General features: G+C 40.3%; 1 protein-coding gene across 11 annotated transcripts in view; it reads right to left on the bottom strand.

The window, feature by feature from the left end:
- Positions 1–11,765: 11,765 nt before the first annotated feature.
- The window catches only part of LOC117771240 (teneurin-3), a 204,489-nt gene continuing 198,605 nt past the window's right edge, over positions 11,766–17,649 (bottom strand). For 10 of the 11 annotated variants that reach the window (XM_034601574.1, XM_034601488.1, XM_034602091.1 and 7 more), the window contains 6 exons: positions 16,927–17,129; positions 16,357–16,467; positions 16,120–16,262; positions 15,873–15,997; positions 14,922–15,052; positions 13,337–14,092 (listed from right to left, as the gene is read on the bottom strand). In XM_034601574.1, the coding sequence (XP_034457465.1) occupies positions 13,337–14,092; positions 14,922–15,052; positions 15,873–15,997; positions 16,120–16,262; positions 16,357–16,467; positions 16,927–17,129 (1,469 nt within the window). Of the gene's footprint in view, positions 14,093–14,921; positions 15,053–15,872; positions 15,998–16,119; positions 16,263–16,356; positions 16,468–16,926; positions 17,130–17,649 lie in introns of all 11 variants that reach the window. The other variant, XM_034601399.1, reaches the window with a different exon arrangement.

The following is a 17,649-nucleotide window of genomic DNA, read 5'->3' on the forward strand; positions in this document are numbered from 1 at the left end:
CTGAGAGTGTTCGACAACTTTGCTTTAGCAAAGATCCTCGAAACCAGCTTCAGAACAATTATCCTGATGGGTAATTTCCTTCCTTCCACTGTTGGTTCTTGCTCTTCTCTGTATTCTTCATTGAATTCAGGAGTGGTCACCTTGCTTTCTGAGCCAGACCCTTTACCAGGTGTCGAAGGCAGACTGGCCCCACCGATCGGGCCCTCTGACACAGCTTTTTCTAAAGTATGTGTTATCACCCTGGAAGTGAGAGTTTCTGACTGTGTGTGAAGCCACCACCTCATTACTCCAAGGAAACACCACACAATGGCAAGGATGTCAGCTGATATGATAGCACGTGGCGGACAAACCGTTATGCTTGTGCACTGTGGTTGTGAGGCTTTTGGTCGTGAGGTAATCTTAAATCTCATCCTATCTATGTGATTGTTGAGGATATTATTCAGCTTGTTGGTTAACTCGAGGGTTTCACCACTGAAAATATCATCCATCCATTGAGACCCATTCTGCCCCTGCTGTATCTCACCAACTGCTGTTGGAAGCAGAGCGTCAATATCACTCATGACAGATTGTATTGACTGCCTACTTAAAACCTTGTCAAAGGCTGGGTTGTAAAGGCTGTCAAAGTACTTGTTATTCAGTCTGCCCACAATATGACGAATGGACGCTTGGGCAAACTGCATTGCACAGCATGTCTTCATCCTTTCAGACACTTTCTTCAGAGAGGGTGTGCTCTGGGCTGTTTCTAGATCATCTTTCTTTTGCGACATGATTTCATCAACAATCACCTCAGCAACGTCATCTGCAACATTCTTAATCTCCAGAGTGGAGCCAGATTCCAACTGATCATAATCATAGTCGGATATTTCATCGTAAGTAGATTCTGTGTATTGAGAGACATCCTCCTTAATGATCTCCTGGACAGTTTTGGATGTTGCAGACAGAATACTTTCCCTGTCTTCTGAGATTGTCTTCTGGGATGAGGATGATGACTGACTGTCATCTTCATTGACCAGTTGTTGGTAGACCTTCTTTTTGCTCTTAGAAGGTGCACACATACGTTTCAGATTCCTCATGAGTCCTTTGATCATTTTGCCGGCCTGTTGAATCATACCTTGTAGTCTTTTTGGAGGTGTGACACGAGGAGTAGTTGCCTTCACACTGTCCACGCTCATGGAAAGGACAGAGTTGACACACTCTGCAATCTCTTTAGCAGTCAACTGGGTCAAATTCTCTGAACTTACAAGATTGATCTCATCTGAAACATCAAGAGCCAGTGCAAAAACCTGAGGAAGTGTGTTGCCCAAAGAGCAAATCACACTCTTCTCAGACACAGGCACAGCTGTGCTCTCAAGACCCTTCATGATGGATTGTGTCATCAAAATGACAATTTCCAGCAGTTTCTCTCCGAGTATGGTCATTGTAGCCACATCAGGTTTGCCTGCTTTCGAAAGATTCCATTGTTCTGATGTCATGCCTTGGAAAAAGGACGTCACAATGGGCAGAATGCTGTCGATGTCCATCTTCATGTTTCTGATTTTGTTTTTCAATACTTCTGTTATTGGCTTAGTTTTTAAAAATCGGGTTGAAAATCGTACTATTCCTGTCGGAAGTGCTCTCTCTGTTCTCTGTGTACTACCCCTACCATACACTGATCAACTAGGACAAAGGAGATATCAGAGATGAGATTATAGCACACACCAAAGAGAACACACACACCAAAGAGAACACACGCACCAAAGAGAACACACACATCAAAGATAACTAAGCAGCTAGTCTGACATCATAGCACCAGGCTTTCCAACAAGCCACGCCCCCAAATATTGACTGTTGCTGTAGCAGCGGTAGCTACCATGGGTTCTTTTGACTTCATGTGACTCTGCACCGCACTGATTTAACGTGATGCATGCTGGTTAGAAATTTTGTCTGACTTTTACCAGCGCTGCAAAACATCACCATGTCACATGACCTTAAAATATTGTGGGAGCGAGTCAGCTGCAATCAGACCGTGCAGTTGTTCTCCTTCAGCTGCAGAACCTGGGAACCACAGTCTATGGAACCAGCTCTGTGACAACATAACTTTGTCCTGATTGGCTGAACACATGAAGTATCTTACGTTATATTCGTACACATTCAGAACAATTACCTGCTGCCTATTTTTCTCCAAAGAGGATGAGATGTCTTTGATCTCTACCTGTTTTCTATTTACACTTTACAGTTTGAATTTCCAGTCGTTAAAACAGTTTTGTTCAGGAGATTGTTCGTGTGAAGTTAGTAATGATCATGTAGGTTGTGTTTTTGTCCTTTAGATTTATTTTGCCGACTTGTTTTTTTCGAAATATAAACTAGAACATAAATAAATGACCTTGTTGAGAATGTCAGCAAACTATACAAGGAAACATTGTCATGTGGAAAAGAGATACATATGGAGTTATATGACAGACAATTTATGGATATTTATATATGTATATTCCTAAATCTTTTGTAATAGACAAGAGACCATTTCTTTTAAAGGAGTAAGGGCTTAAGAGGCATAAATAAAAACACCAAGAAATGAGGATATATTGAATATCTTTTTATTAGTTTACTGTTTTCTGTTTTTAAGTGTTTGATTCTCAAAGAAACAGAAATAATCATGAAAAGAGTTTGGAGAAGCACAATGAGGAGAAAAATCTACTGATGGCGCTGGATCTTTATGGTGGTGTCACAAGCAGATCTTTGAAGACAGAGACAATATATTTGTCCAGTGTTGGGTCTTCCATTTCCAATTCAAACAGCACACTTACAACACCGTGCCACTTTTTGCAGATTTTTTTGAAAACGGCTTTGTCAAGGTGTTTCATCCTTTCTGGGGTGATCTCAAAATCTTCATCCTTGATTTCGACCCATATGTTTTCGAGTAGACGCTCGATGATGGTGTTTGGTGATCTGAGAGTGTTCGACAACTTTGCTTTAGCAAAGATCCTCGAAACCAGCTTCAGAACAATTATCCATACAAGCCAGTAGCCAGTCAGATTTACCTTGAGCCTCAGCCTACCCTCAAGTTCAAAACACTTGATGAAGCTAAAGCACACAACTGAGGTTTTGTCCCTAACATCCGCTGGTGGCCACTAACACCTGCTAAAATCTACTGGTAGTTGCTAACCTAACTTGTGCAGAAGACCTTCTTATGTACAAGGGATATTCAACATCTCGTCCTATATTCTAAATGAAAGGGCCAGAAAAAAACCTGGGTCCTACATCAACATTGTGTCCAAGTATTGTTGTTTCCACTAGATTCGTTCAAAGTTCCTTGCAATAGAGTTTATTTGGTTTTATCAGACAGCAACCAAAAAAAAACGGAGCCTGTCGGGACAGACTACAGAGAATGTGTGCAAATTCCTCTTTAATGCAGCAAGACTCTTGTGGAATCGCCACCCATATTTTTGTTAAGTTTTATCAGATTAGTTATTTTTAGTGGTATCACATTTGAAATTGATGGTTCATGAACCACTGATTGGTTAATTTGTTAACGACATGAAGTTACACTGCTGAGACAGGATTTTTCTCACAGCTGAGCAAGGGATTCTATGTCTCAGCTCTTTAAAGCCCTGACGTCGCCTCTTTAAACTGCTGACATTGACTATTTTCCTTAAGTGGGTATTTCCTGTGGTGCTTCCATGTGTTTCCATCGATGGTATCTGACTCCATTACACCTGGGCTTCACAGCACGTCACTTAGAAAATATTTTTCTTCGAATGATTTGTTGTAACTGATATGCTGTTCATATAAGGACATCCTCAGGTGTCAGAGGTCTCAGATGTCAAATGAAAAAGTTTCTCGGACAAAACCTCAAACAAAACGGGCTCAGACAAAACTTCCAAGCAATATTACTATTCATCCAAGCTCAATCTAGTGAAAGTTCAATGTCATCTATTGTTTTTAGTATTCAATATTTCATATTAGTAAATTATGAATGTGAGACCCAACAATTTCACCCTTTATCTACTCAAAAACTTTACAAATCAGTTGAAACTTCACAGACATGGTATTTTTTTACAGGAATCCACTGAAAGTTTCATGTCACCAATAAGCAGAAATTATTAAATAGTCTCATTGCAATTTGAGCAGACTTTCACTTTAATTTATCATAACTGTATAGTAAAATCAGTTAAAACTTGTAAAAATTAAAACATTAAAAGTTTTATTTCATCTATTTAGGATTTTTTATTATTTTTCAAATTTGATATGTGATATTTAGCATGTATGTAATGTTGTTTAATATTATTATGCTGTATCATATAATTTCTTTGTGCCAGAGTTTTCATTCATTTGACCAAACATCTTTAAAAAGTGTCATTTTAACTATGAATGTCTGTTTTAAAGCTCATGCACCTGTATCAAAACAACAGCCTCTGAAGGACCTGTACCTGTAACATGCTCCCCCTCATCCTTGGAAAAGAACAAAACAATGCTGTCCAGGGACACAAGCACAAAACTGTTCATGTCCTTATCATCACCAGGGCCTGGAACACTACTGGGCCATTAGTTAGACAAAAATATATAACCAGGTACTCATACTAGGCACTGGGGATGTTGACTGCCATTTTTCAATCATTCCTGTCCATGATTCGGACAAGCTGGTTTTGAAACCCGGAGGAGATGCTCGTACTCAGGGAGAGGGAAAGAAGGATATATGATACCTGCTGCCAGGTATGGGAACTCCTCTCCCCCTGACTGTGCAGAACAGTCCAATTACTGTCGGCAGCAAGGGTCTGAAACCAATTGTAAAGTGATGCATGTTGAAAATAACAGCAACATTTTATTTAGCTTTAGCCTTAGCCTTTTTTAAACCTGAATTAACAGCAATATTTGTGAAGAATTATGTAAAGATAATATCAATGTTAAATTCTAATATTAAATTTGAATCTTAATGTTAAATGTTCAATCTAAATGCAAATGTTAAGTCTAAATCTAAATGTTAAATGGGAATTCGAAATCTAAAAGTCACTAACAAAATATTTGGCAGGGCAGGGCAGCAGAAGTACCAAAATAAAAGCTTAATGAAGCAATCCAGTGCTTTTCCCTGTCTCCCTCAGGTGGTTAGACTGTGTGACACTCCACTTTCAACCACACTCTATGTGCACCACAGCCCTCAGTTACATTCTTTTCTGACTAGCGTAGGGTGGCTGTGGCCTAGGAGGTAGAGGTGGCTGTCCACTAACCAGAGGGTCCCCGTCTCACCCATCCGTGTGCCTTGGGCCAGATACTGATTCCCAAATTGCCCCTGACGGCTGTGCTGGCAGTGTATGATCGATGTATAAAAGAGAAAGGGCTGCAGAGATGCACTGCATGAATGTGTGGGTGAATTTGCGGATAGCACTGTAAAGTGTTTTGAGGGGTTATCAAGACTAGAAAAGCATTGTATAAATACAGAGCATATACAGAGCATTTAGCCTACTACATGCTTAAATAGGTGGATATGCTACGCGAGTTAGAAAATAAACTTAAGGGACGTGTGGCTCTGTAAATCTTAACACTGCCATATCTGAAACTCTGAATTGGCACCATTACAACCTCCCAGATGTGAAAACATCACTAGGATTATTTTATATTCAATTTCTGCCAATAGATCCCTTTCACCTAAATCTTATCGTCCTGTATGTGTCAGAGTCTGCTTCCTCCTCACTCCTCTGACCTGTGCTCACTTTACACTTTAACAATAAACACCACCACTGATCACAAACAGGACCGACATTTAATTTGTGTTTGTTCTATTCTCTAAAGTTTATGAGACACATGCTCAACACAACCTGCTACACAACACGAGACTGGAGGTGACGCGGACAGTCAGCTACCTCCCAGCTCCGGTCCCAGCTGTGGTGGTTTTTCTTGTCTTGTGTGGAGGTGAGTGGTGATGAACAGAGGACTAATTTCTATACATTTGCAAATTGGCACTGCAGGTGAATAAAACATATCACCACAGAACTTTCCCAGTTGATGAGTTAAGCATAGCAGAAACATACTCGTGTGTGGGCGTGGATGTCATTGTAGCCCACCTCTTGAGGGGTTTGGGGGTTGGCAAGTTGGGGCAAGTTCTGATTTTCTGCTACCAATTAATAAGTTAAAATCAGCAACAGATGCTCAATTTAATGGCACTAGAAATGTTTGGGATTGACCAATCTATTGTAAACTAAGTAAACAATCTCAACTGGTATAGTTGGAGAATTTAATTAGGACAAAAGTTGTCCTTTGGACTGCGTTTGGTGTTTTTGATGGCACGGCATTGGTAGCAGTTCTCTTTGTATCTATTCTTGCTGCAAGGAATTCGAGTACCTGGTTGTGTCTCCACATTTACCTACCTTGGGAGAGACTTATTTAACTAGTCAGGATGTGCCTGAGGGTAGCTGGAGTTGAGCAGAGTGGGCAGGATGGATCTTCGTTCAGCCACTGCTGTAGGTTTTTGGGTGAGGGAAGGATGTCATAGGTTGCTCTAAGAAGGAAGCTAATCCTGCTTGCTTCCATTTCCCACAGGTCCTTCCAGCTTATCTTTCTTTTCTCTATGCTTTTCCATTTCATCCATTGCCCCTGTCTTGCTTGAGTGACAGCCTTTGCACATCTTGCTGCCTCTTCCTGATACCGGATTTCCAGGACTACCAATTTTCACCGCAGTGAAGGAGTTGCCTTGTTCCACAGGGGTCTGCTCTGACCTAGGCCCAAACCTCTTCTTCCCTCTTGAACGTGGCCCACAATGTCAGCGTGTTCGAGTGCTGCTTTTGCTTGTTGAGTTGCTTCTTTTGGTGTCCATTTCTGTCCTGTTGTCAATGATGGTACAACAGTCCATATAGATGTGTCTCTGGACTCTGAGAGGGTCATCTCCAGCCTTGTCTTGATGCATTTAAACAGCCAGCCTTGAAGTCCACTTTGAGATGCTGCCATATGGTGGTAAAATCTGTTGTGGTAAAGCAGAATTGCAGATCTTTGAAGTAGGCTTTAATCAAATTTGTGATGGGCTCTGGTACTTTGAAGAAGTCGAAAGCAGCCCAGAGGACATTATGTGTTACTGACCCAAACGCATTAGCGAGATTAAGGAAGATGACATGTAGATGTGAGGTTTTGTTTTTGAACTGGACCCGAAAGCAGACACAGAGAGGGATGGGTTTGTGAGTGAACAAAGACTCTTTTAATGAAGCGCAGAGGCAGGCAGGTAACAAGCTGGATGCTGGCTGAGACTGAGCCTGTGATCCTGTGAGCTGGAGATAAGGCAGGCAGGTTGGCTCTGGCGATCCTGAGGCACAAAAAAGAAAAAAACATATGGAGGTTTTACGAGAGCCATACAAAATAGTTTTGACTAGAAGACGTCTTTAGATCGTCCGAGAGTGTGTGACGGAACAACTGGGTGTAGAGAACACAGGGTTCTTGTAGGGCTGCTGATGAGGTGATTGCATCCAGGTGTGGGACTCGCGCCAGGTGCCAGGACTGCCACACTCACACATAAACACATGGGGGGGAGGTGAATAGGAGGGGAGCAGAGATAAAAGGGAACACACTAGAGGAACAGCCTGAGCCAGTAGATCTGTCTTCTCACTTTTGGCTGATTGGATTTGGTGCCAGATCATGCTAGTGTGTTCTAAACATCCAGAGAACCCTGGAATTCCAGGTTTCCAGCTAGGACTAGATCGTGAATATCCCATGTGTTTATCAGTTCCTGTGTGAAGAGGGACAGAGACGAACAGACACGCACACACACGCACACACACACACACACACACACACACACACACACACACACACACACACACACACACACACACACACACACTCCTGCAGATAGAAGTTCTTCCTGCATATTATGACGCTACACAGTATTTAAACTTCAATGTTGCAGAAGAAGCGACGTCCCATTTATCCAGGAACATAAATATGAATTCAGCAGGTTTTTTATAAAGATTAGTTCTAAGTGTGAGTGATTAGAAAACATCAGAGGAGCAGGATCTCTTGTAGACCTGCGGAGTAATGCACCTCAGTGCAGTGGCGCTACCAAGGGGGGCCAGGTGGGGCCACCTTGATACGGTAAAGGCTATAATCAGAGTTAGTCTTTTTAAGCCTTAAGTGCAGCACACAATTCTAAACTGAATGAATGTCAAATCAGTGTTCAGAGCACTAACCACTGTCAGAGACTTAGTGTTGTAGTCATATTTTTTAATTGAACACTATATATCTATAATACTTTTTAAAGCGCTTTCTTAATAAAAACAGAGTTCATATTATACTGTTCGGTTTCTCTATAAATTTGAATGTCTTGACCTTCTATGTAAAGTGCCTTGAGATAATGTATATTATGATTTGGCGCTATACAAATAAAATTGAATTGAAATATATTTGCATATATATGATATATATATGATGCATTGAGGTGCATAAAAATGCAACATTGTGCATTTGAATCGTTTACTACTGAATCATAATCTAATCGTGAGGCTCGATAAGGTGCCCACCTCTAGTGAGTACACAGTCATCGGCAGTCACGTCAGACAGGCAGGCAGCACCTCCCACCTCCCAGTTGTCAGAGGGGGACTTAACCATCAGGCAAAGGTCGGCAATTGCCTTGGGCCCGAACTACCAGTGGCCCCACTACAATGGACTATTCTATGAGCGCATCTATGGAAGTGATTCGGGGTTTAAACAGAGACTAATGAGTGAGAGAGGTGGTGTGAAACAGCTATAGAGGAAACCTGGTCTTGTTAGGAGAGACGGCGTTCATCCCACTTGGGATGGAACAGCTCTCTTATCTAGGAATATTACTCAGTTTATAAATCCCAAATGACAACCCAGAGTCGGGACCAGGACGCAGAGCTGCAGTGCTACACACTTCTCTGCGCTCCCTCTGGATCAGTCACACAACCACAACCTCATAGAGACGAAATGAATCTACCCCCCCCAGTCATATATATACACACGTTCCCCGAGACTTTGGCCGAGGAGGTGGAGTTGCTGCTATTTTTAACTCCAGTCTTTTCAGGTCTTTAACCCTAAACCTAAACTAAGCTACAACTCATTTGAATGTCTTGTTCTTAGTCTTCCACACCCATCCAAGAAACACCAACAGCCAATCATATTTGCTGTAGTTTACCGTGCTTCTGGGGCTTATTCTGAATTTTTAACGGAATTCCCGTTTTATCAAACCTAGTCCTAAAGACCGATAAAATTATTATTGTTGGTGACTTTAATATTCATGTTGACAATACTAATGATAGCCTTAGCGTAGCATTTATTTCAGTACTAGACTCAATTGGTTTCAGTCAGTGTGTACACCAACCTACTCATTGTTGTAACCACACACTTGACCTTGTATTATCATACGGTGTCAAAATTGAACATCTAATAGTACTTCCACAAAATCCGATTCTACCAGACCATAATTTAATAACCTTCGATTTTTCATTATCAGAATATATGACACTAATAAAAAATTCCTTTTCTAGATGTCTACCTGATAGTGCTGTAGCTAAATTTAAGGAAATAATTCCAATTACACTTAGCCCCATATTATCCGTCGATATAACCAACGAATTCTTTAAAAACCCTAGCTCCACTGAGATTGACCATCTAGTCGATAGCTCTGTAAAGTCATTACGATTAACATTAGAATCCATAGCACCTCTAAAAAAGAAACGTGTAAAACATAGTAAATTAGCTCCCTGGTATAATTCCAACACACATGAATTAAAACAAGCGTCAAGAAAACTAGAAAGGAAGGGGCGCTCCAACAACCATGTTGAAAATCACCTCGCCTGGACAGATAGTGTTAAAGCATATAAGAAGGCCCTCCACAAAGCAAGAGCTGCCTACTACTCCAAATTAATAGAAGAGAATAAAAACAACCCCAGGTTTCTCTTCAGCACTGTAGCCAGGCTGACAGAGAGTCACACCTCCACCGAACCCAGTATTCCTCGATCCCTGAATAGCAATATCTTTATGACCTTCTTTAATGATAACATTCTAACTATTAGAAATAAAATCAACCATCTCCTGCCCTCAGTTGGCACTAATACACCATCAAGAACAGAAATCTCAGAAACAGCTGAGAATCTTAACAATTATTTAGACAGCTTCTCTCTGATCACCCTTGATCAGCTGACCAAAATAATCTCATGTTCTAAACCAATAACTTGTATCTTAGATCCCATTCCTACAAAGTTACTTAAAGAAATTCTGACACTAATTGATAGTTCGTTACTGAACACAATCAATCTGTCATTATCATCAGGATATGGGTTAACAATGACTGTGGACTATAGTGGCCTCCGATGGTGGATCATGATCATGGTGGCTGCTGACCGTGGACTATGATTACAACAAGACTGCTTGATATACATTATTTCTACTCAGATACTCGACCATTACTGACAATAATCCATCAGTTCATTGACCTTCAGTGATGCTACAAAGTGTTTATTCTTATCAATGCTGCAAATACCCTTATCTTTCTGATGTTCTCCTTTACATTTGACATCTATTGCACTTCTGTCCGTCCTGGGAGAGGGATCCCTCACATGTGGCTCTCTCTGAGGTTTCTACGTTCTTTTTACCCTGTTAAAAGGTTTTTAGTAGTTTATCCTTACTCTTGTTGAGGGTTAAGGGCAGAGGATGTCACACCTTGTTAAAGCCCTATGAGACAAATTGTGATTTGGGAATATGGGCTATACAAATCAAATTTGATTGATATATTGATTGAATTAACTCTCCCTGGATTCAAAAGGCAAATGATGGTAAAACCTGAATGGTTTTGATCTGGTTGCTGTTGGGAGACCCCAGTTGCATTGTGGTTTGCCACAATGACATGGGCACAGTAGGTATCATGGTGCAGAATATAGGGATTTGCTTCAGGATTCAGGTTTCAAAGAACACAAAGGGGAAAAACTGACAAAAGTTAAAATGAAAAACTCAATTACAAAATTCAACTCCAGCATTCAAAGTCATACTTAAGTAAAACAAATACACAAGTACTCAACAAGGTGTACTCCAAAATGAAAGGCAATCTACATATGTGGCAGAAAAATGTATCCCCCGGTACATAATTAAACATCACAACGCAAGAGCAAGTGCAAAAGACAACATGTTTGACAACCACTGCTTCAATCTGTAACAGAGATCATATTTCAGTTTATCACATTATTAACATCAAATTTAAAACAATAAATATTACATATAATAAATATATATAGTATATTGTATTGAGGACACTACACTAATACTTCCTTCATTTGGATTCCACAAGATGCTGGACACTTTCCACTGAGACTGTTCTCTGTGTCAGCTTGACTGTATCACCTCAATTCTGCAGATTCGTCAGCTGCATATTTATGCTGCCAATCTCCTGTTCTGAAAGTTGTTCTACTGGTTTTCTACTAGTGACTGGGGAGGACTCCAAACTCATTGTCATGTTCAAACTCATTGTCATGTTCATTTGAGTTACTAATTTGAGAATTTAGTTACTCTGCCACCAGGAATACACTATGCAGTTTGGGACTATGGATTCATGCTGAATACTGTCAACAAATTCTTACAATCATCTGCATCCTCAGCAAACATTCAGCGGACTAAGCATAATTGTATACACCGTTTCACTGTCTTCTGCTGTATTAGACCATCCACCTCGAGTAGACTGCAGTTCAGAATGAACATGCTTCTCTGTCATTGGTGTGAGCATCACACTAACACCACGTTGTATAGTTTTTGGAGTGGATAGAATGTGTAACATGGGAGTAAAACACAGAAAAACAAACAATGGTTTCAAATATTTTTATTTTTTCCGTAAAAACACTGTACATAAATTATTTTCTCTGAGACTAATATTGATGTACGGATAAGTGGAATCTCCCAACTTCAAAATAAAAAAGGATGATCCAATAAAACATTGTCAACTGGTCTTCATTCTCTCATTCTGTCCTTTTAAAAAGATTAAAGTTGCCCTCCCACCATTGTAAACACAGACACAAAGAAACTCTTCTACATGAGACCCATGATTGATGAGAAAACATCCACTTCAATTTTTGATCTATTACTGTTACTCGTTAATGTCACTGATGGTGATGCACTGTCCCTTTAAGGAGAAACAAGCAAAAACAAAGAGAGAAGCAACAATTAGTTACTACTCACGGTAAACCTGCCCCCCCAAAGCCATAACAACATGTTTCTATTGCAAGCAATACTACTACCTTTGACCAATATAAGCACAAAGTCTTTGCATTATGAGTCAGAGTCACATTTTACAGAAGTGAAGGATTCCAGGTCTGACCGTGGAGCAGTGTTTTACAGGACCAAAGAGCCCACCCGGTCCACAAAGTGTACATCCTCAAGAATCAGAAACAGCTGTGGCAATGTTGTTGCCCTGCTTCCTCAGTTAGTGCTGTTGTCTGAAGCTGTAGACCTTGTAAAAGCACAGGAGGAGTGATTTTACAACTGATCAAACAGATCATAGATATAAGTAATAAAGAAACAAAAGCACAAACGTTTTCTGGTTTTGTTTAGCTCAATTCATGGTCCATCCGGATGGTGGTGGTGTAGTAATAACAGTAATAGTGGTATAGGTAATAGTATGTAAACATTTGATGATTAAAATCCCCATTTTTGTCTGAAGCAAATGCAATTTTATATATAAAAACAAACACAATTCAGTCTTTTTCACCTTCAAACAAATCGTAGTCCTTTTTTGTGCCTGTCTCTCAGAGAAAGTCCACAACAGTTCCATTCAATGGCTTACAGAGGTCTATAACCCCAAGCGACACATCTGGTCCAGACAAATATGATACCTGTAACATCGGTGAGTGATCCGCATTGTTTGTGCTGACAGCTCTGACAGTTTACAACTGTCAAAATGCTGAAATGCTCACTTGGCTGTTTGAAAGAGTTGGCATCCCACTGTTTCACAGCTATGACAACACTCATGATAGCCCTGCCGAACAGAAGGAGGGAGAGGGGCATGCGTTTAAAGGCAGATGGCAAGGTGAAAGAAAGACAAGAAAAAGAAGACAGGAACAAAAAGAGAGAAAATGCATTGCCCAAAAGAACTTTCTTTTGACCTTTTGCACTCATGAAAACTGTTTTGAGTCCTCACAATTGTTGTTCCATAACATTTCATGTCCGCTGCGTTGAAGTGATTGTTACTATTCTTATTGTTACTCTACCTGACCATTCCCAGTACAAAACATCTTTGCAAACGTGGGATCTCTTCAGTGGCAATTTTTGAGTCTCAAGGCAGTTCATTCGTTGACATCCATTTTCTGTGAAAACTGAACTTTAGTTAGTCTTTGACAGTCACAGGTGTAATCATTTGCTGACATGTGTTGATGCTGTGTTACCTCCTGCCTATCTCACTCTGGCGTAGGAACTGCATATTGTTAGCGCTGTCGGCTAGCTCGGGGTACTGCTCTATGGACAAGACGTAGTAGCCATCATAACCCAACACCTTGCCACTGCTCAGCAGTTGCCTTTTCTCTCCCTCTGTCCACATCCGAACTCCTTCCTCACCATCTCTTACCCGCTGCTGTTCGCGGGCCCAGGCACTCGACAGCGCCCTCTGTCTTGCATGCTCCAGGATTCTTGCTTTTTCTTCATCCAATGTTGTCCCATAACGTACATGGAGAGCCAGAGCGCCATACTGCAGCTCCACATCAGCAAAGCGTCGCGTTCTCCCATTCATCACTGTTGTAGACTGGGACACTGTGACATTCACACCATTTTCTAATGACTTTCTGCCTGAGGTGAGCCGCAGTGCACTGAGGTCGTTCTCTGGTAGACTGGTCTTGATGAAGTAGTGTGTGTCTCGTCCCTCTACTGTAAAATGCAGGTCTTCAAGGTAAAAGGCATTATTTAAGACTGCAGCCACTTTGATGCAGTCTTCATTTGCAATGTTTAAAGCATTGGTCACCACACGGCCTTGGATCACAGCTAGCATCACTCCCTTTCCAATAAGAGACTTGACAGTAGCAAACCACAGCCAGGGTTTGGCGTGATTTGAATGCCGCCGGCTGAGCTGAATTTCTGGCATGCGCTCAAATGACAGGAAGGCCTGAGACTGACGAGTCACCTCCTGCTGGACACCTGAGATAGACTGTGAATGAGAGAATGAGAAAAGTTTCACTTCATGTTCTGGTTGCTGCTTAATGCTGGGATTTTTTCAGAAAAACATGCAATGCATTTGCAGTTTGACATTAGGTTACTCTAAAATAAACAGCAAGAGAGCAGGAAAGAACAGGCTATATTCTGTGAGCTGCAGTTCTAAAACTGCGTGTGAGCAGAAAACATTGTCAATGGGATTCTCATTATTGAGTTTGCTATGTTGGCATGTTGTTATAACAGCTATTCTGTGGCCTGACACTGGGTTGAAAACAACTATCCTGTAAAAACAGAAGACGGTTCTGAGAGTGGAGTAGTGTTTTGTAGAGCCCAGCAAAAAATGTTTACATATTTAGCCCAATAAGCACATACTCTGCATCAATTGGTAGCCACAAGCCTCTTCTGTCTGAAAATGTGATCATCTGACTGATTTGATGTTTAGTATATAAGATTTAAACCTAAATTGAGGTAAATCACCATCAATCTGGCATAGATTGCAATAGAAAGTGGTGGCTGACTTTGTCCTCAGATTCCTAATCCTTAACCCTGCTCTGACTTCCTTTGTGTTTAGAGTGTGGAAACCTCCTACACATTGTCATGCTCAGCTAATTTACAGCTAAAAACTATTTTCAGCAATGTACTTTGAAGTAGTATTTATAGTACTTAAAATTGATAGCCCTGGACTACACAATTGCCATCATTGCTATTAAGAGGTTCTGAATGAATTCAAACCCTAATTTGCACTGCTCAACTTGCACTGTTTGTTTCTCAAGTAGTCTCCATGCATTCAACCTTTCTTTAATAGAAGCACATAGGATACATACAGGTAGGTCATCCCACAGCTGACTCTTTTTCATCTCCAGTGATGGCTGTGTCAGGTCAAACTTAGGAATAGGGAATCCTGGTATTGCGTTGTGAAGATGGAATCCAAACGTAACCAGCCAGATATTGACATCTACATAGAAAGTGAGCAATGGGTTTGAAGACAGAGAGAGAAAAATAAAAGCAGTTGAAGAGTCAGTTTAGCATATTACTTTGATTATTTGAATAGAGGCACCAGAATTATATATTGTAATTATAAATTATCCTTCTTTGTCCCGCCACAGTTTCAAAATGAACCAATTTAAAAAAAACATTTTTCATAATAACGTGAGAGATCTTGGTGTTCAGAGCTATTTACAGTGCTATAAGCCGCATGCTAGCATGTGCTGTCATGCTACTGCATGCTAGCACTACCACTTGCTTGCGCAGCCACATGCTCGTGCTATGCACAGACTTGGTGATTATAGTTTCAGCTGAAGTTGTGGCATCAGTGTAGTCCTTTTTCTCACACGAGAACTTATCTTTCACTCTTTAGTCTGTGTACTTGTCACTCTGAATCTTTTGTGCATGAGTGTGACCTTCATGTGCTCCCCTATTACCGCCATAAATTGAATGAATTCTGTGGGAAACACTGACTATACTGCAATGCATTTGTGGATTTCTTATGTCTTGTCTTCACAATGTTGCAGTCCTTTACTTACAATCACTATTGTCCACAATCTATAATAACTGCTGGACTCAAGCAGAACTTAACTGCTGGATCATTTCAAACCACTATTACAAATTCTAACTTCATACTGTACATCTAATTTTAAACTAAATTCAACTTTCAGATTGTGTCTGGAAATTAGGCAAAACCACAATGAACAAAATCAGACCCATAATAGAACCCATACTGAAAACTCCTGCTTTCTTCAGTTGATCATCAAGACCTAAAACAAATCTCTTGTTACCTGTAACATATTCTTTGACCTGGTGGATCTTGCTGATTGGGTTGTTGCCTCGGAACATGTAAAGGTTGAAGGGCTGGGGGTCTTTACCAACACGTGTCCATGTGCTAATGTCAGGAGTCGTCCACCTTTGTAAGAAACAAATTGGTCAGATGTGATAATTACAAAGTGGGAATAGCATCTTTTTACATCAAATCTCAGTCATCTTCAGTCATGCCTGGACTGAAAATGTGTAAGTAAGAATGCCTACCTCCCAGCAGGGATGTCATAGTCTCTGTCTCCAAAATGCAGAAGTCGTGTCAGAGAATCATAAAGGCCTCCATGGAAACCAATTACCAGCACAAAGTCTGGGTTGGAATCAAAGTAAACCTCACCATATGCTGTGTACTGCACCTGCACACACAGATATTTGTGATTCAGACAGCGAATGATCACTCAAGTGCTTTCTACCTTCGCACCATGAGAATACACACATTCAAATACATACCTGTTTAAGCAAAAGTCCATTGTTGCTGAAGACAGCCAAAGGTGTCCCAGTGTTATCACATGCTATATAATACTCCTCTCCACTGCTGATCTCCATAGCAAAGACATGGCCCTGTGCAACAGTGAACATTACAATCACACAGATTAGGAGAATAATAATAATGATCATATATTGTATTATATATCATATATATATATATATATATGTATATGAATATTTATTCTAAAACTCCACAAATGTTAACAGGAAGTTTATAAAATAATGAAGTCACTATTACTTTTATTAATGTTGCTCTCATTGCTTCCAATTTGGTAACTATATCCATCACAACAAACCAGTTCATTTTTAGATGTCGCTGTTACAGGTTTCCTTACCTGTTAAGTAATTACAGTAACAAAAGTAGTTTGGAAAAGTACATTTATGCGATAATGTGGGATGGCGACTGGATAAACCATCCCCTCCTCTCTTATTGGGATAGTAGTGCACATTATTAATGGAGTGGAACCTCCTCCAAAAAGACTAATAAGTAATGAAGAATGAGAGTGAGTGAATCTTCTCCAGAGTAGCTACCTGCAGATCATAGTAAAAGGATGTGATCTCGGAGCTGGAGTGGTTATAGACATGGGTGATCCTGGTTGGGTAGTTCAGGTCAGCATAGAAAAATTGCAGGTGTTGACCCAGATTGTTTCTAGAAGCCACACGCCGACCCAGACCATCATAGCGGTACTGGATTGACCAGCTGGCTGCTTTACTGTAGACACGAACTAGAAGACCTGAAACACAAATGACAAAAAAGAAAGAATGAGGATGTAAAGAATGACAATGTGCTGTTTACTTTAGCACTATGTGTTCACAGTAGAAATTATGCCACATGTTGGAGGTAATCATAAGCAGCAGGCATCTAAAAAAAAGTTCATGGTGCATGTAATAATTATAAGATTAGATTAGATTACACTTTATTGTCAGAATCTCTTTTGAAATTGGTCATTCAAAGACGTCCATTACCTCACATAAAGACAAACATATAATTACACAACAGAACAAAAAAGATGTCTTCAAACATTCTACACAAACAGATTTATTGCATCTAACATTTGAGTAACCAAATGAGTGCAAAGGTTTCAAAATTAAACCACTGCAATGGAAATTACCAGAGATGCTACGCCAAAAGTACTGTCTCTGCATGTAACTAGAGAACAAGTGCATGATATATGACACATTAGCAGCAGAAGATGATAAATATGCAATATGCACAAAGCAAAAGATATGCGCATATTTTTCACAGAAGAAAAA

The sequence above is a fragment of the Hippoglossus hippoglossus genome, chromosome 1 (assembly GCF_009819705.1).
Source record: "Hippoglossus hippoglossus isolate fHipHip1 chromosome 1, fHipHip1.pri, whole genome shotgun sequence".
Classification (NCBI taxonomy): Eukaryota; Metazoa; Chordata; class Actinopteri; order Pleuronectiformes; family Pleuronectidae; genus Hippoglossus; species Hippoglossus hippoglossus.